At 34.9% G+C, this 25,251-nt stretch overlaps 1 protein-coding gene across 7 annotated transcripts in view; it reads right to left on the minus strand.

The window, feature by feature from the left end:
* Positions 1 to 25,251, minus strand: part of SSBP2 (single stranded DNA binding protein 2) — a 314,003-nt gene that overhangs the window by 143,251 nt on the left and 145,501 nt on the right. The window contains exons 5-6 of one of the 7 annotated variants that reach the window (XM_049649745.1): positions 3,639 to 3,730; positions 3,348 to 3,420 (exon numbers count right to left, since the gene is read on the minus strand). The exons of the other annotated variants lie outside the window; for them this stretch is intronic. Coding sequence (XP_049505702.1) covers positions 3,348 to 3,420; positions 3,639 to 3,730 — 165 coding nt within the window. The remainder of the gene's footprint in view (positions 1 to 3,347; positions 3,421 to 3,638; positions 3,731 to 25,251) is intronic. 7 annotated transcript variants of the gene reach the window in all.

Raw genomic sequence — 25,251 nt, forward strand, 5'->3', positions numbered from 1 at the left:
AACAAAAATCCTACTCCTAAGTATTTATCCAAATGAAACAAACACACAAAAACGAAACCCCACCACAACAATCTTATGTTTACAGGAAAACTTGTTTGAGGAGGCGCCTGGGTGGCTTAGTCAGTTAAGTGTCCAACTCTTGGTTTCAGTTCAGGTCATGATCTCATGATTTGTGGGTTCAAGCCTCATGTCTGGCGGCCATTGTGGAACTGCTTGGGACTCTCTCTGTCCCTCTCTTGCCACTCCCCTGCTCGCTAGTCCACTCTCTCTCTCAAAAAAAAAAAATAAACTTAAAAAAAAAAGAAAAGAAAACTCTTGAGGATGTTTATATTCATAAACGCTCCAAACTGGAACTCAAATGCCTCTCAAAGTAAGGAATGGATAAACAAATTGTGGCATACTCATACAATGTAATACTGCTCGGCAGTAAAAAGAACAGATTACTAACTGATGCAACACCACGGATTAATCTCAAATACGTTATGCTAAGTGAGTGAAGCTAGACTCAAAAGGCTACATAATGTATGGTCCAATTTATATAATATTCTAGAAAAGCAAAATTACAGGAACAGAAAATGAATCAGTGGTTATCAGTGACTGGAGATGGGGGAGTAGTTAAGTACAAAGGGCTGGGGGAGTGATCACTACAATCACTCATTGTAGGAGTGACTGCGTTACTTCATGTGTTTATCAAAACTCAGAGCAGTACACCAAAAAGGGTGAATTTTACTATATCATGCATTAATATAAAAAGTAGGGAAAAAAAACCCTCTATAATGGGGCAATGAAAAATATTCAATACTAACTTTACACATTGAATGGAGGTTATGAATTATGATTAATAATTATAAGTTAAAAGCATGATCTCAAATATCAACTAGTATTATGTATGTAGGTTTAAATACCTCATCTCACATTTCAACTAGTCTTGGATACTAAGATTTTATTACCATAAGGCATATTATTATTATTATATTACCATAAGGCCATAAGGCAATATTCTATCATTCAGTAGGTAAAATAACATTTAAAATAAAATTAAAAAACTGAGAAACTACTGTATATACAGGTTTTATAAAAGAGTGAATAGAACATGTATGCTCCCTATTCTCAAAACCATCTCATCTCATACATTAAATACATATCTACTTAAAGTAACAACATAAAGCAAGATATGTCACCAATGTATAGTCAAAGTAATAAGACACTAGAGTGTGTCTGGGGAAAAAATCATGGACTCTGGGGACAGACAGATACACAGGCCTAACTTCAAATCTTATTTATGCTACTCACTTAAATTAGGTAATGTCACTAAATTACCTTAGCTGATTATACAGAAGTAACAAAAAAGCACCTAGATCATCACCTGGCTTCTAAATGTTCCAAGAATATTCCCTCCTTTCTTCCTTCTTCTCCTTCCTGAAAACCAAAGTTTTTCTAAAAGTACCAGATCTAAGAATATAAGGTAACTGTTTCTCAAAAGAATAGTCTTCTCATTTAGAAAATCTGCATGAATTAGTTTCACCAGCTTCCCCATCTCATTTATATTGCCACAACCCTCAATTGGTGATGCATCATTGATCCATTATTATCAAGGAGTAGTTACTGTCTCAGGGGTGGGTAGCCAATCGCTAATCAGTGATCTGTGAAGTAGGCAGGCTTGAAGAGCTCTGCGTAGAAAAAGTGATGGTAATTTGTCTAGCCAGTTAGACTGAATATTCTCAGATATAAACAAGAGAAATCTGGCTAATCAGTGGCAAAAGGAAAAGACAAGTGTAATGTGAATGATGGTAGGCATGCAGGAGAAAGGGGTGAGTGTGTGTGAGGAGAGAACCTATTTGTCATGAGAGTGTCTGCATGAAATGGCTGGGTGATGAGAGAGAGAAAGAGGCTAGCTAGAACCTAGAACTGCCTTGGCACCTAACAGTTTTCTAGTTTCAGTTCTTTATTCAGTTTATGAGTTCTTTAATGCAATTGCTTTTTCTTAAAATGGTGTATTAAACATGTTTCATTGCTTGTTCTAACCTTAACCACTTTCAGAAAAACTCTCTCCTGGGATCATCATCCCTAAAGACTATATGCAGCTGATTGTCTCAGTTTTCTGTATACATATGCCTCTCAATATTCCTTTCCATATGTGATGTTTAATGATACTTTACAGTATTAACAATTTATTAAATTCTTCAGTTTCTTCTAGGAATATATTTCCACATAAAAAAGTTGGAATTTTTCTTTCTGCAAACAGTCCAATTATGGAGCACAATATCTGAAACTGGCCTCTTAATCAGAAGTTAGCATCTGTTGATTATCATCCTCTAATAACTATTTCAAAAGTTTAACAAAGACTGGGGAGTGGGGAGATAACTACTTTTAGTTAAACTCTTAAAAATCACTTATATTGGAGACACGTTTATATCCCAGAAGAAATCCTTCATGTCTCCATGATGTTACACAGAAAAATAAAATACAAAATCAGACTGATGATTTTCTCTAAACATTTGATTGGTCTCCAATACTGAGAGCCCCCGCTGCTGATACCGTCATACCAAATCTACTTTGTTCCACAGAATTAAAGAACTAATATCCTAAAAAAAATTCCACAATTGAAGTCAACCTCTACATATATAAGCAACAACTAGTATAGTAATAATTTAGAAGGCATATCAAACTGCTCTTTTGCTGGCAAGTTTTAAAAAATCCTCTCGCAGGTAGAACAACAGCTGTTAATGAATAGTTCTAGCCACTGGAGACTTTCTTTTAGCACACTTTGACATCATGGCCTAAATTCAAAGTGACACCAAATTAAGGCTTGTTATGGTAATAATCATGACAGTGTAAAGTGGTTTAGAAAAACCCAAAGTCTGAGTCTTCAGATATGATTTCAATTATGTCACTGTCGATTCTGGCTAGTTTCAAATCTTACTTTAAGATAAAACTATAATGACTTAAAAATGTTTAAAATTTTGATTTTTTAAAAAAGAAAGACATTCCATAAACATAATAAATTAACAATAAGTCCTTCCACTAAAATGATACACTACTCATCTCACAACAGAGGAATGGATGGGGTACCTAACTTTATGGTTTTCTGACATTCACAACAATTAAAAAATAATATAAGAGTGACATTAGCAAGATGGAGGAATAGGAAGTTCCAGTCCTCTTCCCCACACAGAAACACTGATTTAGTAACAACCATATACAGACTGGAATACCCTTATGAGAATCCCAGAATCCAGTTAAGAAGATGCAACATCCTAGAAGAGTAAAAAAACAAAACAAAACAAAACAAAACAAAACAAGAACAAGTGCACTGAAAATGGGTAAAAAGTGCAGTTTCACTTTACCTGTGTCTTCCCCCAGCCCATGTCAGCATAGGACAATGCCAAAAAAGATCCCTTCAACATGCAATTTCTTCCACTGGGAAAGAGAAAGTCAGGGGTGAATCCAACATCCCCAGCCCTTCAGGCAATGCCCCAGAGAACCGCTCCTATCTAGCCTCATTCAGAGTACTACTGAAAGACCCAGCATAGTTACAGTGCCTCAGGGCAGCTAAGAACAACAAAGAGGGGTAGTTGGCTCGAAATAGACTCTGAGGCCCCCAGGGGATGGCATGGATCACAGCAGGTAGCACAGACCTCAGCAACTGGTGTGGAACACAGCAGCCAGCAGAGATCTCAGCAGCCAGAGGTGGTCTCAGCAGGTGGTAGAAATCCAGAGTAGATCTGACCTGTGAAATTCAGAGGAGGTAGACAATCCTAAGGCTTCTTCAGGGAAAAGGGAGAAGAGAAAGATGTGGAACTTGCACTTAACACCCCAGGATCTCCATGTACTGCCCTAGGAGGAAGGGGCAGGTGGCTCTCTGTACCAATAATGACTCTGTGGGATTGAAAGAAAGTGTACAATACTGAGAATTCCCTCCAGGAGGGAGGAAGAAGAGTGGAATATACACATTCATAATAAAGTTTGGAGAAACTCCCAGAATTTCCCAGCCAAAGTCATTCCATAAAGACTGAAAAAGGTGGCTGTTTCTTCAAATGTGCAGATGCCAGTGTAAAGCTTACAAAGAACACAAAGAATAAGGGAAATATAATACTAACAAAGGAACAAAATATATCTCCAATAACAAACTCTATAAAGAAATGGAGATCTAGGAATTGCCTGACCAAAAGATGATCATCTTAAAGAAGCTTAGTGAGCTACAAGAAAACACAGACAATAAAATCAGAAAAAAAAAAAAAAATGATTCATGGAAAAAAATGAGAATATGAGCAAAAACAGAAACCAAAGAAAAGAACCAAACAAATTTTGGAAATGAAGTACAGAATAACTGAACTGAAAAATTCACAAAGAAACCTCTTGCGGACACACAAAAGATACAGAAAAGAATCAAAGCACACTATACCAAAAAATCAAAAAATCACAAAGGAAGACAGCAAGAGAGGAACAAAGGAACAAAAGAATGGCAAAATAGCCAGAAAACAATGAACTAAATGGCAATAGTAAATTTTTATTAATAATTACTTTAAGTGTAAATGGATTAAATTTTCCAAACAAAAACACAGAGTGTGGAATAACAGATAAAACAAGCAGGATCAAACCATTTGCCACCTACAATGGATTTCCTTTGGCTTTAAAAACACAGACAGACAAACAAACAAAACAAACCACACATACAGACTGAAAACAAAGAGATGGTGAAAGATATTTTGCTAAGTGTAGCCAAAATAGAGCAGAGTTGGCAATACCTATATCAGACAAAATAAGCTTTCAGTCAAAATAAGTCACAATAAATAAAGATGGAGCTAAAGTAAACAAATGGGATTACATCAAACTAAAAAATTCTGCACAGAGAAGGAAGCCATCTACAAAACGAAAAGGCAACACACTGAATGAAAGATATTTGCTAATCATGCATCCAAAATATCCAAAGAACTTATACAACTTAATATTAAAAAAAACAAACAAGCCAATTAAAAATGGGAAGAGGACTTGAATAGACATTTTTTACAAAGAAGACATACAGTTGGCCAATGGGAACAGGAAAAGGTGCTCAACATCACTAATCATTAGAGAAATGCAAATCAAAACCACAACAAGCTACCATCTCACACCGATCAGATTGGCTAGAATAAAAAAGACAAGAAATAACAAGTGTTGGCAAGAATGTACAAAAGAGAACTCTCATACACTGTTGGTAGGAATGTAAATTGGTACAGCTACTATGGAAACAGTATGAAGGGTCCTTAAAAAATAAAAAAAAAAAACCAAACTGCTATACAATCCAACAATTCCACTTTTGGGTATTTATCTGAAGAAAATGAAAACACTAATCCAAAAAGATATATATACCCCTATGTCCATTGCAGCATTATTTACAATAGCCAAGATATGGAAGCAATCTGTATCCATTGATAGATGAATAAATAGAGAAGATGTGCTACACACACACACACACACACACACACACACACTGAAATATTACTCAGCCATAAGAAAAAAAAAATGAAATCTTACCATTTGTGACAATAGGGGTGGACCTAGAGGGTATTATGTTAAGTGAAATAAGTTAGAAAAAAAAAGGCAAATACTATATGATTTCACTTATATATGAAATCTAAAAACAAAATAAACAAGCAAACTAAACAAAACAGAAACAGAATCATGGGTACAGGCAACTAACCTGAGAGGGGAGGTATTGGGGAGGATAAATAAAATAAATGAAAAAGATTAAGACATACAAACTTCAGGTACAAAATAAATAAGCAAGGAGGAAGTAATGTACAGCATAGGGAATATAGTCAATAATATTGTAATAACTGGTGACAGATGGTAGCCAGACTTATTGTGGGGATCATTTGTGATATATAAAAATATCGAATCACTATGATGTACAACTAAAACTAACAGGATAGTCTGTGTCAATTATACTTCAATTAAAAAAAAAGAACAAAGAAGGTCACTGTATAATGCAGATGGGTCGATTCATCAATAAAATACAACAATTGCAAATATACATGCACTGAATACTGGAGCAAAAATATATAAAGCAAATATTAATAAAAGTGAAAAGAGAAATAGACAGCAAGACAATAATAGAAAGGAACTCGAATACTCCACTTTCATCAATGGATAGATCATGCAGACAGAGAATCAATATGGAAACAGCAGACATGAATAACATTATAAATCAAACAGACCTAATAAACATATACAGAACAATCTATCCAACAGCATCAGAATACACATTCTTCTCAAATGCACATGGAATATTCTCCAGGAGAGATCATATGCTGGCTAGAAAACAAGTATTAACAAAATTTAAAAGAATGAAATCATAGCAAGTATTATTTCCATCCACAATGGTACGAAACTAGAATCAAAACAGGAGGAAAACTGGAAAATTTACAGATATAAAAAATTCAACAATTCACTCTTAAGCGACCAAAGAATCCAAAGGGAAATCAAGAAATATCTTGGCTGGCTCACTCAGTGGAGTATGCAAATCTTGCTCTTGGGGTTGTCTGTTTGAGCCCCAAATTGGGTGTAGAGATTACTTTAAAATAAAATATTTAAAACTTCAATGGCTGATAAAAAATGCCTTTGAACAAAACACAGATCAGAAGCAATCATAATTGCCTTTCCTGATTTTCTCTCATTAAACCTTACCCAAATTTTTCTAGCATTTGAAATTTTTGCTATTTGCAATACTTTAATTCTGGAGATTGACATGCTCCCACTACAAAAATGGTATACTACCATATGCCACCTTATTTGTTACAGAAGCCTTTGAGTCATATGCCAGAAACTCTGTCAAATATTAGAATATTATTATTCTAGTCAATGCTTACTTTTCTTTTATATGAAGGAATAAAGAGATTAGAAATGTTAAAAAAACAACTAAAATAAATAAATATCTTGAGACAAAAATGAAAATAAAACATATCAAAACTTATGGGATGTGGGACAAGCAGTCCTAAGAGAGAATTCTATAGCAGTAAGTACTTACATTAAGAAAAAAAACAACTCAAACAACTTAACATAACCCTTACAGTAATTAAAAAAGAAGAAAAAAACCAAACCAAAAATCAGCAAAAGTAGGAAATAATAATGGTTAGAGGAGAAATAAATGAAACAGTGATTAGAAAGACAATTTAAAAAATCAGCAAAATTAAGACTTGGTTTTTTGAAAAGATAAACAAAATAGACAAACTTATACCTAGACTAAGAGAAAAAGAGAGAAGATTCATATAAATAAAATTAGAAATGAATGATGAGACATTATAACCAATGTCACAGAAATAAAATGATCGTAAGAGGCTACTATGAACAATTATATGCCAATATATTGGATAATCTAGAAGAAATTCCTGGAAACATACAATCTATCAAAACTGAATCATGAAGAAATAGAAAATCTGAATAGACTAATAGGTCTGTAAGGAGTTTGAATCTAAGTAATTAAAACTCTCTCAACAAAGAAAAACCCAGGACCAGATGGCTTCACTGGTGAATTCTACCAAACATTTAAAGAATTGATGCTAATATCTCATATTTTTCCAAAATATTTAAGAGGAGGGAACACTTCCAAACTCAGTTTACAAAGCCAGCATTAACCTGATACCAATGCCACACAAAGACACCACAAAAAAGAAAACCACAGGCCAATATTCCTGATAAACATAGGTGCAAAAATCCTCAACAAAATAGTAGCAAACCAAATTTAACAGCACACTAAAAAAATCATACACCATGATCAAGTGGATTATTCCATGGGGTATAAGGATTGTTTCACATATGCAAATCAGTAAGTGTGATATACTATATTGATGTCATGAAGGAGAGAAAATCACATGATCATCTCCATAGATACATAAAAGCAATTAACAAAATTCAGTACTCTTTCATGATAAAAGCAAGCTTAACAAACTAGGTAAAGAAGGAATGGACCTCAACATAATAAATGCCACATATGACAAGCCCACAGCTAACATCATACCCAAAAGTGAAAAAATTGAAGTTTTTTTCTTCAAGGTCAGGAACAAGACAAAGATAGCCCCTCTCACCACTTTTATTCATCATAGTACTGGAAGTCCCAGCTAGAGCAATGAGGCAATAAATAAAAGTCAAACACATAGGGAATGATCAAGTAAAATTATGTTTGTAAATGACATGATCATATATAGCAAACCTTAAAGACTCCACAAAAAAAACTGCTAGAACTAATAAAACAAGTCAGTAAAGTTGCAGGATACAAAACCAACATATAAAATTAAATTGTATTTCTGTATACTAACAATGACTTATTCAGAAAGGAAATTAAGAATTTAATTTATGATGACTTCATAAAGAATAAAAGATATAGAAATAAACTTAACAAGTAGGTGAAAGACTTGTACATTTAAACTACAAATATTGGTGAAAGAAATTAAAGACACAAATAAATTGGAAGATATCCCAAAGAGTTAATGTTACTAAAATGTCCACAAAAGCCCAGTGTTCTACAGATTCAATGCTATTCTCATCAATTTTCAATGGGATTTCTTACACAAATAGAAAAGATAATCTTAAAATGCATATGGAACCACAAAAGACCCCAAATAGACAAAGCAATCTTGAGCAAAAAATAGCAAACCTGAAGGCATCACATATCATGATATCAAAATATATTACAAAACTAGAGTAATTAAAACAGTATAGTACTAACACAAAGACAGATATACAGAGCAATATAACACAACAGAGAGCCCAGAAATAAACTCATCTATATACAGTTAACTGATCTTCAACAAGGGTGCCAAGAATACACCACAGGGAAATACCTGTCTCTTCAACAAACGATGCTGGGAAAACTGGGTATTTATATGCTCAAGAATGAAGTTGGTCCCTATTGACCACCATACACAAAAATCAACTCAAAATGGATTAAAAACATATACAAAAGAAGTCAAACTATAAGACTCCCAGAAGAAAACATAAAGGAAAAGCTTCATGACATTGTTCTTGACAATGATTTCATAGATATGACATCAAAATTTCAGGCAATAAAAGCAAAAATAGACAAATGGGATCACATCAAACTAAAAAGCTTCTTCTCAGCAAAAGAAATAATCAAAAGAGGGGCAAGGCAACCTATGGAACAGGATAAAGTATTTGCAAGCCATAAATCATAAGGGGTTACATTCCAAAATAGGTAACTTCTACAACTCAATAGCCCAAAACCCTGAATAAAACAATGTGTAAAGGACTTGAATAAACATTTCTCCAAAGACATAGTCAGTGGTCAATGGACATATGAAAAGGTGTTCGTAATCAGGGAAATGCAAATCAAAACTAATAAAATATCACCTCACACCTGTCAGGATGGCTATCATCAAAAAACAAAACGAAACAAACAAAACAAAACAAAACATTGCTGACAATGTTGTGGAGAAACGGAAACCATTTTACACTGTTAGTGGGAATGTAAAAGGGTGCAGCTCCTATGGAAAACAATACGGTGGTTTCTAAATATATTAAAACTCATACGACACAGCAATACCACTTCTGGGTACACATCCAAAATAATTGAAATCAGGATATGAAAAAAATAGGTACTCCCGGGTTCACTGCAGCATTATTCAAAACAGCCAAGATATGGAAATAACCCACATGTCCACGGACAGATGTAAAGATAAAGACAAATGTGGTATATATGTACACTGAAATATCAATCAGCCTTAAAAAAAAAAAAAGGAAAACCTACAATTTGTGATAAAATTGATAGAGCCAGAGGAAATTATACGAAATGAAATGTCAGTCACAGAATGACATATACTGCACAACTCCACTGTAAGTGGATACTTAATGTAATGAAGTATCTAAACTAGCCAAACTTATAGAAGTACAAAACAGAATGATGGTTGTCAGGTGATGGAGGGAGGAGGAAATGGGGAGATGTTCTATGAAGTTACCATCATGTTGGCCAACAGACACATGAAAAGATGCTCAACGTCGCTCCTCATCAGGGAAATACAAATCAAAACCACACTGAGGTATCACCTCACGCCAGTCAGAGTGGCTAAAATGAACAAAACAGGAGACTATAGATGCTGGAGAGGATGTGGAGAAATGGAAACCCTCTTGCACTGTTGGTGGGAATGCAAACTGGGGCAGCCACTCTGGAAAACAGTGTGGAGGTTCCTCAAAAAATTAAAAATAGACCTACCCTATGACCCAGCAGTAGCACTGCTAGGAATTTACCCAAGGGATACAGGAGTGCTGATGCATAGGGGCACTTGTGCATCAATGTTTATAGCAGCACTCTCAACAATAGCTAAATTATGGAAAAAGCCTAAATGTCCATCAACTGATGAATGGATAAAGAAATTGTGGTTTATATACACAATGGAATACTACATGGCAATGAGAAAGAATGAAACATGGCCTTTTGTAGCAACATGGATGGAACTGGAGAGTGTTATGCTAAGTAAAATAAGTCATACAGAGAAAGACAGATTCCATATGTTTTCACTCCTATGTGGATCCTGAGAAAGTTAACAGAAGACCATGGGGGAGGGGAAGAAAAAAAAATGGTTAGAGAGGGACAGAGACAAAACATAAGAGACTCCTAAAAACTGAGAACAAACTGAGGGTTTATGGGGGGTGGGAGGGAGGGGTGGGTGGGTGACGGGTATTGAGGAGGGCACCTGTTGGGATGAGCACTGGGTGTTGTCTGGAAACCAATTTGACAATAAATTTCATAATGTAAAAAAAAAAGTTACCATCATGCAAGACGAATAAATCTAGAGATCTGCTATATAACATAGCCCCTATAGTTACTGATACAGTATTGTGCATGTAACAATTTGTTGAGAGTAGGCAGATCTCATGTTAAATTTTCTTACTAACAAAGGGACACAAGGAAACTTGTGAAGGTGAGGTATATGTTTATTACCTTAACTGCAGTGATCAAAGGTGTATGCATATGTCCAAATTAATTAAATTTTATATATTAAATATGTTCAGTTTTTTGTATATTCATTTTACCTAAATGAAGTTATAGGCTATTTATATATTAAATATATATTTTTTTTCATGTACACATACCTGCACTCACATATATGGAAAGGGAAGTCCCTGCAACTACTTCTAATATTAATACTATAATTGGTGTTATAATTATAATCAAACATAGTGGCTCAATTAATATTTTTTTGTTCATTAGTAAAATGAATTAATGCCAGAGTTCTTTAAAATTAAATCTTCCAGTTATCTAAAGTCAGGCCAATTTTGTAACTTTTCATTCAGAGAAAGCAAACCTTTGAGTAATGATACTTAATTATTTTTGTAAATTACTCTAACAATCAGAGACATTAACAAGATCACATTACACCAGCAATCAGTCTACAAAGAAATGACCTAAGTACATTGACCACTCAACAGAGATGCTGTGTATGGATGTACAGGTATGTACATTGTTCCCTGTACAGGGTACCTGGCTGAGAAAGCAGAAAAGCCTGGAAACTGTACCCACTTCACTAGTTTTCCCGCAGGGTAACCCACAGAAAATGTGAAGTAAAATATTATTAAAAAATCTTTCAAAAATATTACATTGCCCATCATTAAAGCATCTCAATGTACTACTATTGGAGGAAAGTCTCAGGTAGAATCTTAAAGTCAGAATTAATCTTAGGTCATTGCCTTACCAATTCCCCCTAAAGAAATCTCTCATATTTGGACATATCCATGCCCATAAACAGACCATTAAGTTGTTCCATGTTATAAACCAAATTATATCACCCTGAAAATTCTGTCCTTTGTAGTTATTGCTCTTATACATGATAATCCTAAAGGACTTGTGAAGACAGCTATTACATGTTTTTCTCCTCTTCTTCACTGCAAATAAATTCAGTTCCTTTCATTCATTATTATATGACATATTTCTATGCAGTGGCTACTCTGGAGAGTTCCTACACAGAACAAGCTAGAGGACTTAGGTTTCTTTTGTAGAGCAAACATACCCGTTTCTACTTAGCTTTTATATAACACGATTTTTGTCTTCTTATTAGTTGTCCAATTATACCAAAGATAGATAATGGCATTCACTTGGTTTCTGCCACAAATTAAGCTTTGAGGCATTGGCTTGTGGATTTTAAACAAACTTTGTTGATTTTATTTTTTTCTTTAATTTCTTTTTTTGGTGAGGGATGGCTTTAGTGAGGCTTTGGGGTAGAAGTGCAGGGAGCAAAAATACATTTTGGAGCTGTCTAATAGCATCTGGGCTAGTTTCCTTAAAAGGCCATGTCCAGAAAGAAATCAAAACAAACAAAAACAAATTAGCGTGGAACTAATCCTTCTTACAACACTGACCTACTATGTTGTATTTAACTCACAATGATTGAAAACTCTGTTATATTTTCCCTAACAAGCTGCTGTCTACTTACGTCTCTAGATGTGTGTACCTTTCATTTTTTAACTTAAATATAAACTTGGTTTTATTTATGTAACTAATGTTGAATTACGTATTTTTTAAAAAGTCAAATACAAGTTCAATTAGGTAGATGAAAGACTCAGTTTCTTTTTTAAAGATTCTAAGGGTAAATAAAGTGAACTAAAATATATTTAAAAAATTTTTTAAAGTTTTTATTTTATTTTTGTGAAAGGGAGAGAGAAAGACAGAGCATCAGCGGAGGAGGGGCAGAGAGACAGAGAGGAAAACAGAATCTGAAGCAGGTCCCAGGTTCTGAGCTGTCAGCACAGAGCCCAAGGCCAGGCTCGAACTTGTGAACCATGAGACTATGACCTGACTCAAAGTCCGACACTTAACCGACTGAGTCATTCAGGCACCCCATAAATTAAAATATTCAATAATAGTATCTGTAAGGAAGTCCTACAAGTAGGATATTCCCTATTTTCCTGGCTGTCTTTTCCTATTGGAGCTCTAACAAACTAAAAGGGACTTAAATTTTAATAACATTACACATTAAAATTGCCTTCAGAAAAAAAATGTGAACTTAGTTTTTAAATGGTCATGACAATTTTTCTAATTTAAAGTAAACTTTTGCACTTTTCTGTGCTTTCTAACTCCCCCACCTCAATAAAACTGAGGAGTTGCATAATAAAAAATAAATTTTTTCAATTAAAAAAAATAATAGCAAAACATCAATTTGGGAAAAGCAACTACAAATCTCTGTACATAATATCACTTGAGACATTTTAAGAAAAATGTATTCAATTTCTCACATCATTTTGATGGCTCAGTACATATGTACTTTCTAAAGGATATTAATTAATGGGTTTTCAGGAAAATACTGAATCACCAATTAACCTGAAAATAAATCTGGGTAACTATAGACATGTTTTGAGTTTATAGTAACATTTTAGAGCCTCGAGGACACGTATTGAGGAGTAAATCTGTTCTGGTTTCTAATGCCAGTGAATTCCTTTGTGGCAACTTTTAAACCACAGGAATTATCCCATTTGGAGACTATAATTCTCTTATAAGATGTGCTTTCCAATTAAAAACCACATCACAGGAAGGCATGTCAGTAAACATTATGGTACCATGGATGAATCTAGGAGGAAGATTTAAATGGTCATTAAGAAGGTAGCTTATTTACATTAGATTTACAAATTTACAAATAAATTCTAGCAGTAAAGGAATGGCCTATTATATTAAAGAATATAGCAAAAGCTTCAGATGAACTGTAGGCTCAATGTATTTTAGAGCTGAAAAGGAACTTCAGAGTTCATATGAGAGGTACGTAGAAATACCTTCATTTTATAGAAGTAAAGTGACTTGTCCAAGATCATAGCCATAAGTGGAAATTGGACTTCTACACTTTTCCTCTTTTAATTTGCCTCATCTCTAGTAAATATAAAACAACATCCTAACAAGACAATACCACCATCATAGACTGTCACATAGTTGCTTTTCAGTATATGAATGCAACATATACACTATTATCATCCCTGTCACCTCTATGACCTGGTAGCCTGTGTCCCCAAGAATAAGGAACAAGACAAATAGCCATAATGACAGCCTCTTCCTCCCACTCCCCAAGAAATAAAGGCGCCTTCAAAGGTCAATCATTTAATTATTAAAAAAAATTTTTTTAAGTACAGTCTTGTACTTCATGGACATCCACCTGGCATATGTAAAACAGACTGCTCTGAGTAGCCTAAGAAATTCCTTTGCTCATTATTCCCAAACATCATAAACAAATGTATTGGAGGCCACTATTATTCTTTTTTTATTCTTTATTTATTTTTGAGAGAGAGACAGAGTGTGAGCCGGGGAGGAGCAGAGAGAGAGAGGGTGACACAGAATCCGAAGCAGGCTCCAGGCTCCGAGCTGTCAGCACAGAGCCCAATGCAGGGCTTGAATCCATGAACCACGAGATCATGACCTGAGCCGAAGTTGGATGCTCAACCGACTGAGCCACCCAAGTCAACTCTATTGTAGGCCATTAGTAAGATTATCAAAAGATTGTTTCCAAAAGCATTCTTATAAATGTTTTAATATTTTTTTACTGTTTATTTACTTTTGAAAGAGAGAGATACAGAGCACAAACGGGACGGGCAGAGAGAGTGGGAGGGACAGAATCTGAATCAGGCTCCAGGCTCTGAGCTGTCAGCACAGAGCCCAACGTGGGGCTCAAATTCATGAACTGTGAGATCATGACCCAAGCTGAAGACAGACACCTAACTGACTGAGCCAACCAGGAACCCCTTAAATGTTTTAATATGTAATTACCTTTACCAAAAACTAGACTGAATACTTTACTAATACCTGCAATGCTTGGATTCTCATCTAGAAGATAAAGGCATATTCCCTGACTCCAAAATCTGGGGGCTAAGGAGCTTTTTCAGACTTACAACTTCTAAACATAAATGTGTCAATGCCACGTCCCACAAACTTGCACCATGGAATATCTTACATTTTTGAGGGAAACACAGGAATACTCAATGTATGTTAAATATTATGTGAACTAGTAGCATAAGCCAGTTCCCATTTCTGACATTAGACTGTATGAAAATCAGTGTGAAACAGGATATGAGGGTGGTGGTATCCAATCTGATGCCAAGATTTGAAAAGTTGTACAGTGCCTAACAGGTGCTCAGATCCTGTAAGTAATTATGATTATTTTAAAAAGAAATTAAAATACCTTTTTTCTTTTAATTTATGTCTATTTTTTAATGGCTATTGAATTATTAGATCATAAACACTTATTTAGTTGTTTGGACCTAACTATATAACAGAACTGTTATGGTTTTGTTTATTTTTGCCAAAGGGCTGCATAAAGAAATAACCAAGATACTTGGATCTGTAAACTGAGCCAGTTTGAGAACCTCTGTGTTAATGTTAAAGGGAGATATATATACACTGAGTGGCTTAAAGGTTACATAAAAACTTGGTAATAAAATTTAAAAAGCTAGAATCCCTAATCATATGGGATTAGGGATAATACACAATTACAGATATGCCTGAAATTATAAATCATGGACTCACCATTAGCATGGATTTAGTTAGGTGGCATATGTACTTTGTAATATAAAGCACTGATTCAGACTGTGGTTTCTAGAGTTAAACAGCCTTAGGTTCAAAACCATTTTGCCATATATTAACCGTGCACACTGGCTCTTTAAATCCGTTTCCTCATATGTAATAAGGGGAAGAACAATTAGTTGCTTTATATTAAGTACTATAAAGGTTAAATAAAATAATGCATGAAAACCATACCTGGCACATATGTGCTCAGTAAAGTACTAGCTATCATTATCACACTCATCATCATTATTAAAATATACTCTTTGGAGAGCTGCACTTCCAGATTAACAAACCAGGTACTCTAGACCAATCCTACCAAAAGCATGCCTTAAAAAGTTGGATAGAATATTAAAAAAAAAATCTTTTAAGGCACCAGAGGCTAGTGAGGTAGTAAACAAATCATGATTAGGAAAGGAAGTCAACTCAGAGAGACACTTGAAGGCAATTTTGTGCTCAAGGCTTCTGTCAACATCAAAAACATGGTTGAGAGGCCAAAAAGGAGAGCAGAGTTTTTAATAAATTTATAGTGCTGGGGCATAAAAATTAACATTCAAAGCCTATCAAGGAGAATATAAAACTTGGCATGGGTTAGGAACTCAAAGGATTATGCCCTGCAGTAAGAAGTATAAATCTAGATACAGATCATCACTCACAGGAGATAAACCCATATGAAATCATTTCACTCCATTGGTTGGTTTACAATGATCTGGAATTGGTAGTGACCCTAAACTTGCTGCCTGCCAGAAGGAAAAATAAATCTTCTTTGAAATATCATTCAAGATTCTCAAGTTTTCTATACTATTTTTCATATACAGCATATAGGACACAATAAAAAAAAATAACCAGGTATATAAGAAGACAATAATACTAAGTATCTGGAAGCCAAGAAAAACAAAACAGAAACCAGATCAACTATGGATTCAGAAAATGAGGATTTCAGATGTGAGCTTAAAAACTATTTTGCTCCAGGTGCCTAGGTGGCTCAGTCAGTTAAGCATCTGACTCTGCATTTCAGCTTAGGTCATGATCTCAAGTTTGTGACTTTAAGCCCAGTACTGGGCTCTGTGCTGACACCACAGAGGCTGCTTGGGATTCCCTCTCTTTCTACCCACCCCCCTGCCCCTCCCTGGCTTGCACTGTATCTCAGAATAAATAAACATTAAAAACAACTATTTTGCTTAATGTGACCAATAAATTAAGCAACAATATTGAGGACATCAGCAAAAAGGAGGAATAAAAACATCTAAAAAATACAGGACTAAAAATACAATCACTGGGGCGCCTGGGTGGCTCAGTCGGTTAAGCGTCCAACTTCGGCTCAGGTCATGATCTCACGGTCTGTGGGTTCGAGCCCCGTGTCGGGCTCTGTGCTGACAGCTCAGAGCCTGGAGCCTGTTTCGGATTCTGTGTCTCCCTCTCTCTCTGACCCTCCCCCATTCATGCTCTGTCTCTCTCTGCCTCAAAAATAAATAAAACGTTAAAAAAATTTTTTAAAAATATTAAAAAAAATAAAAAATAAAAATACAATCACTGAATTTAAGAATTTATGGATGAGGTGCCTGAGTAGCTCAGTCAAGTAAGCATCAGACTTCGGCTCAGGTCATGATCTTGCCGTTTGTGAGTTCAAGCTCTGCATCAGGCTCTGTACTGACAGTGTGGAGCCTGCTTGAAATTCTGTCTCTCCCTCTCCCTCTCTCTCTACCCCTCCTACCCTCAAAATAAATAAATAAACTTTTTTTTTTTAAAGAATTTAGTGGAGGGGCACCCAGGTGGCTCAGTTGGTTGAGCGTCCAACTTTGGCTCAAGTCATGATCTCATGACTCATGAGTTGGAGCCCTGCATTGAGCTCTGTGGTGCCAGCACAGAGCCTGGAGCCTGCTTTGGATTCTGTGTCTTTTGCCTCTCTCTGCCCCTCCCCCGCTCATCTTCTCTCCCTCTCTCTCTCTCTCTCTCTCAAAAATAAATAAATATTTTAAAAAATTTAAAAAAAATAGTGGATGGGCATAATAGCAAACTATTTTGCTTAATAGTTTGCAACAGCTGAAAAAAATTAGTGAACCATAAACTAGGTGAGAAGAAAATATCCAAACTAAAATATGGAAGAAAGAAAAGAGTAAAAGTGATATTTGGTACAGGGTAAAATATCTAGCATACAGGAATGTGGAGCCCCAGAATGAAAGGATTAAAAAAATAGAGGCAGAAGCAGTATATGGGGATGCAATTGGTGAAAAAGTTCCAAAAGTGATTAAAGACATTAAGCCCCAGATTTAAAAAGCACTACAAACTTCAAACAGGAGAAATACAAAGAAAACAACAGCTAATAATAAACAATAGCTAACAGTAAAAACAGATAAAAACAATTAAACGAATAAAAAACGATGAAAACAAAAGCAAAACACTTTAAAACAAGGTGCAAGTATACTGACTGCAGAAATCTAAAGATGAACAATGAAAGCCAGAATATACTACAATGATATCTATAACACACTGAAAGAAAACTGTCAACCTAGAAATCCATACCCAGCAAAAACACTCTTCATAAGAAAAGGTGAAATAGATATTTTTTAATGTTTCATGTATTTTTGAGAGAAAGAGAGACTAAAAGCAAGCAAGGGAGGGACAGAGAGAAAGGGAGACACAGAATCTGAAGCAAGCTCCAGACTCCAAACTGTCAGCATAGAGCCCAAGGTGGCACTCAAAATCATGAACTACAAAATCATGACCTGAGCCGAAGTCAGACATTTAATCAACTGAGCCAGTCAGGTGTCCCAAAAGAGACATTTCTCAAGCAAACAAAAACTAAAAGAATATATCACCAGTATATCCAAAGAATGTCTTCTATAAAAACAGTGATAATAGTGATGCCTACTGGAGTCTAAAATATGTACAAAATTAAAATACACAACAACATTTGAATTGGGGGAAGGGATTGTTAAATGTAGTAAAGTGGAAGATTCTTTCACAGCCCAGGAAGTTGTAATAATACTACTTAATATCATACTTTAATAAATCCAAGATAGACAGTGTAGACTTTTGGGTAACCATGAAAAGAAAAAGGTAAAGACTTAAATATAACAAGCTAATGATAGGAAAGAGGAGAAGAAATGCCATAAGAAAAACTAATCAAACGGAAATAAAACAAGCAAACAAAGAACAAGTAACAAAATGGCCAGAATGAAAAGAAAATAGTAACATGGTAGATTTAAACTCAAATATTACATTAAATATAAATAAATACTCTGATTAAAATAAAAAATTATAAAAGTAGATCTTTTAATGATCCAACTACAGTTGACCCTTGAATAACACAAGTTTGAACTGCATGGATCCACTTATATGCAGATTTTTACAGTACAGTACTGTAAATGTATTTCTTCTTCCTTATGATTTTTAATATTTTTTCTCTAAGCTTTATTATAAGAATACAGTAAATAATACATATACAAAATCTGTGTTAATTTACGATTTATGTTATTATAAGGCTTCTGGTAAACAGCAGACTATTAGTCCTAACTATTAGTCAAATTTTGGGGGGATCAAGAGTTACATGCAGATTTTCAACTATGGGGGGGAGGGTTACTCAAGGGTCAACTGTAAATGTCAATAGTAAGAAACAAGTCTTAAATATAAGGATACAGAAAATTTGAAAGTAAAAAGAAAAAAGATATATTAAGTAGATGCTAACCAAAAAAAAAAAAAAAAAAACTGGTGTAATACCAGAGAAAGTAGAGTTTAAGGCAAAATATAAAAGCTGATAGGAGACAAAGCACTGGTAAAAGGAGAATTTGTGCAAGAATTCTACTTCTTTGCATTCTTGTCAATTCAATGCACATACCACATACCTTAACATCAGACCTGAGATGCTAGAGATGCTTCAGTTCAGTTTTCCATATGGAAATAAAAAGAAGACACTGAGATTTTTCTTCAAAAAAGAAAAAAAAAAAGAAAGAAAAAAGAAAAAAAAGAGGGAACAGAGGTTTTCTCTTTAAAAACTCTCCAAAGAGATCACAGTATGCCCAGATTCTGGTTACATCACTAATTAGTGGAGAGTTTAGTTCATATTAGCATTCAAACTCCCCAATGCCAAGTTGCATGGTCTTTGTTTCTCTTTCTTTCCTTCTTTCTTTCCTTCTTTCTTTCTTTCTTTCTTTCTTTCTTTCTTTCTTTCTTTCTTTCTTTCTTTTCTTTCCTTTTCTTTCTTCCTTCCTTCCTTCCTTCCTTCCTTCCTTTCTTTCCTTCATTCTTCCCTTCCTCCCTTCTTTCTTTCCTTGTCTTCCTTCTCTCTCTTTCTTTCTCAGCCATTTGTTATTAAAGGATAATTATGAGGGGCACCTGGGTGGCTCAGTTGGTTGAGTCTCTGACTTCAGCTCAGGTCATGAATTCTCAGTTTGTGAGTTCAAGCCCCACATCGGGCTCTGCACTGAAAGCTCAGAGCCTGCAGCCTGCTTCAGATTCTGTGTCTCCCTCTCTCTCTGACCCTCCCCCACTCACACTCTGTTTCTGTCTCTTAAAAATAAATAAACATTTTAAAAAAATTAAAAAGGGACGCCTGGGTGGCTTGGTCGGTTAAGCATCTGACTTCGGCTTAGGTCACAATGTCACAGTTTGTGAGTTTGAGCCCCGCGCCGTGCCGGGCTCTGTGCAGACAGCTCAGAGCCTGGAGCCTGCTTCCTATTCTGTGTCTCATTCTCTCTCTGCCCCTCCCCCACTTGTGCTCTGTTTGTCTCTTAAAAATAAAGTTAAAAAAATGTAAAAAATTTAAAAAAGAGATTCTAAAAGAATAATTTTGATTCTCCACTACTCTCAAAAACTTAAAAATTCTCATGCATTTTTTCTGGAATACTTTTATATTCAAGTGAAATATTTAAGATTAATCTGCTAAAATATCAACAAGTACAGCATATAACTCACACATAGCACTTAGGATATGTAAGGCACTATTTTATGTATCTTAAAAATATTAACTCATCAAATGCTCAAAATCAGTGTTTTTGATATCCCTATTTTATCAGTGTAGACAATAAAGCACACAGAGATTAATTAACAAGATCACACAGATAAAGAGAGACTAGGAATGGAACCTAGGCTTCAGAGTCAGTGCTTTTAAGCAACTAGAAGAAGTTCTTGACTGGGATTTAGGTGGGCTTTACCACAAACCAGAATTCTGTCTGACCTTGACAAGACATTTCCCATTTCTATGTCTACTTCCCAATACACAGAAATGAGGAGTTTTATCAGACCTCTCCATATAGTTAAAAGCAGTTGTTTTAGGCTTCAATATACTTCTAATAGTCATTTCTAGTTTTCTCCCCAAATTCCTTCCCCTCTTATAAAATTATAGAAATTTTCAATTGAACACATGTTCATATAGCTAAAGACTACATTTGCTAGCTTCTCCTGTAGCTAGATATTGCATATGACTAAGTTCTGGCCAAAGAAATCTGAACACTGGCGGTATATACAACTTCCAGGTCATTCCTTTCAATGAAAAGGGTATGCCCATTCCTATCCCTTCTTTCTTTCTAGCTGACTGGAATACAAGTAAAACTGGGCCATTAGATAAAGACTGTGTTGATGCTGGCACAGCAACAAGAAAGGAGAAGGCTGGTTCTCTGCATTTGTGGGGCCCTCAAATTACCCCAGACATTTTTATGAGTGAAAAATGAACTTCTATCTTCTTGGGGCAGGTGGGGGCAATAGATCTCTCAAGTTCAGACACTGACCATGAATCCTACCTAACTTAGAACTGGAAAGTAAATTATCATAAAGTGGATTATGTTTTCACACAAAAAGCTATAATTAAAAAACATGTTCCTATCCATTGTCAACTTCAAAGTAAATATAAAAGTACAATGCGATATAAATTAAAAAGCCACAAAATTTAAGAAATACCATTAAGCTCCCTTACAATATAAAGCTATGATACATTTAATATAAAAATACAGGGGCGCCTGGGTGGCTCAGTCAGCTGAGCTTCCAACTTCAGGTCAGGTCATGATCTCACGGTCTGTGAGTTCGAGCCCCGCATCAGGCTCTGTGCTGACAGCTCAGAGCCTGAAGCCTGCTTCAGATTCTGTGTCTCCCTCTCTCTCTGACCCTCCCCCATTCATGCTCTCTCTCTGTCTCAAAAATAAATAAATGTTAAAAAAAATACGTTCTGCACATTGATTATACACGCTTATATGTAAACATAAAAATACATGTATTGCAATTACACATGGCATATCAGAAATGTGACTTAAGATTAACATGTCAGGTTTGATGTGACTAAACATTTAATTAATAAGTTTGCTTGCCCTCTTGGAACTTAATTAATGTGGGTTTTTCTTGTTTCTCTGTTTTTTTAATGTGAGATTCCTTTGTTTTCTTAAAAATCAGTCCAGGGAAGCTTAACCTATAAACCTCTCTCAAATACTTTCCTGAATACAATCATTTTATTGACTAGACAGCTGTACTTTGGAAAGGGATCCCGAACTTCTTCTTTACTACCCTTTAGTATGGCTTTTGATGACAAATTTGATGTGCCATGGGTAATTAATTCAGGATACTAGCCAAAGTTCTAAATGAAATTACATTAAATCTAAGTAGGTGAGTCCACCTGGATTTGTGTGTTTCTAATGAACACCTGAAGAAGGTTTTAAAAAAAATTCTTCTCGAGATTAACTGAGAGGAACCAAAACGATTCTTTAGAATTCCTTGCCAAATCTCCAAGCTGTGATCTAGCAACCAATCACAAAACCTTACACACTAGACTGAAAAAAGGAAAACTTTAAGGCAAAGAGGCAACGTCCTAACCTGGCCTTATATGACTCCGTTTTGAGCCATGCACGGTGGGTTTCACCCTCGTCTAGAAGTCTAGATGGACACTGACTTTAAGAACTCTTCCCCTCAAATTTTTCCACTTATATGAGTCCACTGTGAAATGTATGAAATTTTTTCTACTTTTAATTCAGTCTGGAAGTTTTCTTATCTTTCATCTATCTCTGACTCTTGGCATTTGTGCAGGAGAAACACCTACCTTTACTGAGCAAGGCAAAACGTCATTCTTCATTTGGAGCTACATTCATCAATAGGGTGTTCAGTTTCCCAGTGTTATACTGTCATCCTAAATTAATCCGAGTTCTTTTCTTGTATTGTTTAACATTGTCACTGACTCACTGGCCTAAGGAGACTCTCTTCTTTCTCTCTTTTTTTCTTTAGTTTTATTTATTTATTTTTGAAAGGGCAGTGGAGGGGTAGAGAGAGAGAGAATCCCAAGCAGACTCCACACGACAAGTGCCGAGCCCTATGAGGGGCCTGAACTCATGAAATGTGACATAATGACCTGAGCTGAAATTAAGAGTCAGATGCTTAACAGACTGAGACACCCAGGAGCCCCTCCCTTCCTTTTTTACCATAAATCTTTTATATTGATAAATATTTATCAAATCAGATGATATATTCATATGCCTTTAAGTGAAAAACTTCTCAACATTTAAGGATTATTTAAAAGTTATAGATTATTTATAAAGAAAACACAATATGATTTCTTCAAAATAATATTGTATAGCATAAATGCTATGCTATTTATTTTTACGTGGCTCTCACCCTAACAGTGGCCATCAATGACTAGTTTAGAGTTAAAGTAAGAATTGAGAAGAATAAACTTAAAATATCCAATGTAGTGGCTTGCAAAAAGAAAAGAAAAAAGTATAACAAAATTAGGAGGGCAAAGTCATTTGTCTTGCAGTAAAACTCATTCATATTTTCCCATATAAAAATTACAATTTCCACATAACTTGTTGAGCCAAAAAAAGTTTAACAGCAGCCCCACAGAAATTATTATATCCTTTTCCAACTTTTATGCCTCATGTTGAGAGTAACTTTCAAATGCAATACAAGAACTTAATAGTAGGGTATTAGTTATAATACCAATAGCAGAGGTAGCAGGTAACATTATTAAATGCTTACTACACACCAGATTGTGTTAAAAACGCTATATGAATTATCATATTTAAAAAATATTTACTGAAGTATAATTAACATACAGTGTTATTTTAGTTTCAGATGTATAATATAATGATTCAACAATTCCATACATTACCTCATGCTCATCACAATACGCATAGTCATCATCATATCAATTACCATATTTAATCCTAACACCTCTATTAGATACATATTATTATTAGCCCCATTTAATAGAGAAAAAGCTTTAGAGGAATTAAGAAACATGTCCAAAATGAGACAGCTTGTAAATGATTCAAATGGGATTTAAACCCAGGAAGACAGGCGAAGAGTACACTTATAAACTTTTCAAAAATATAATAAGAGCATGTCGTAATTTTATAATTACTCATTTAAATTAAATTTTCCTTTATTCAGCAATTACATATGTATAGCCTAGATAACAGGTTAAGGATACCACATCAGTGACTACTTCCAAATAACAATCAGATGCTGCCTGAAATACAGAGCCACAGAGCCCCACCCACACTGACGCCACCCTGTGAAGTACTCTTGGTATTGTTCTTCCTTGCCACTCCAACATCCTGAAGAATTTCAGTGCTAGGAAAGGATCAGGGTGGCATTATGAAAACCACAATGACCTAGTATGTTACTGAGAGAATAAATTTTACTTATAAAGAGAAGCTGTATGACTGAATTTACATTGTTTCTAGTTTTTTTTTTTTTTTAATGTGTGCAAATTTAATAAGAACAAAGGAAGGGGCCAAAGATAAAAGTACTAAAAGGTGTGAAAAGTGGGGCACCTGGCTGACTCAGAACAGTGTGGGACTCTTGATCTCAGAATCATGAGTTTGATCCCCACATTGTGTGCAGAGATTAGTAAAAATAAACAAATAAAGAAACTTTTTAAAAAGGTGCAGAAAACAATGTAAAAGAAAGAACATGAAAGGGAACCTGTACAAAAAAGAAAAAGAGAAGAAACTGGATAAAGAGAAAAGTAGAGTATTTAAGAATGAGAAAGATTACAAAAAGTGACAAAAGTAAATTGCAAATGTACAAAAGTAATTTACACAAGTAAAGGTAAATCATAAAACACACTAATAGCAAAAATGAGAAACAAAAAAAAAGAGAAAAATGTGTGTCTATGACCATTCTTTTTTTGTAAGCATCTACTTACTATAGGTCTTATTACTGTTTTTTTACATTTCTGTTCTTTGGTAGCTATTCAGACAGTGCTCACTATTTTGTAGGTCAGGAAAATACTAATTTGATACCCTATTCATTTTACTCACATTACCTTTCTCTGTTAACTTTTTTTTTAACTACACAGACTAAAATTCAAGAGCCTAAATGGTTATATGAAATATTAAAAGTATTTTATTTTATCCTTAAATGTATTTTCTTAATATACTATCACTTTATATTACTCTTCTACAATATAACATTAGAAAGCATACCTCCTTTCAAAGTTAAATATATTACTTACAACTGTCAAAGGTAGAAGCTCTTTCCAACCTGCCAATGATATCTTTGTTATAATAAAACAACAAAAAAAGAATGATACTGTCTTTATTTTTTTTAATGTTTGTTTCTTTTTGACGTGGGGGGAGGAGCAGAGAGAGGTGGGCAAAGGATCCGAAGTGGGCTCCGAGCTGACAGCAGAAAGCTGGATGCAGGGCTCAAACTCATGAACTGTGTGTGAGATCATGACCTGAGCTGAGACCCAGAGTCAGACACTTAAGCCCCTGAGCCAACCAGCAGACACCCCAAGA

The sequence above is a fragment of the Panthera uncia genome, assembly GCF_023721935.1.
Source record: "Panthera uncia isolate 11264 chromosome A1 unlocalized genomic scaffold, Puncia_PCG_1.0 HiC_scaffold_17, whole genome shotgun sequence".
In the NCBI taxonomy this organism is placed as follows: Eukaryota; Metazoa; Chordata; class Mammalia; order Carnivora; family Felidae; genus Panthera; species Panthera uncia.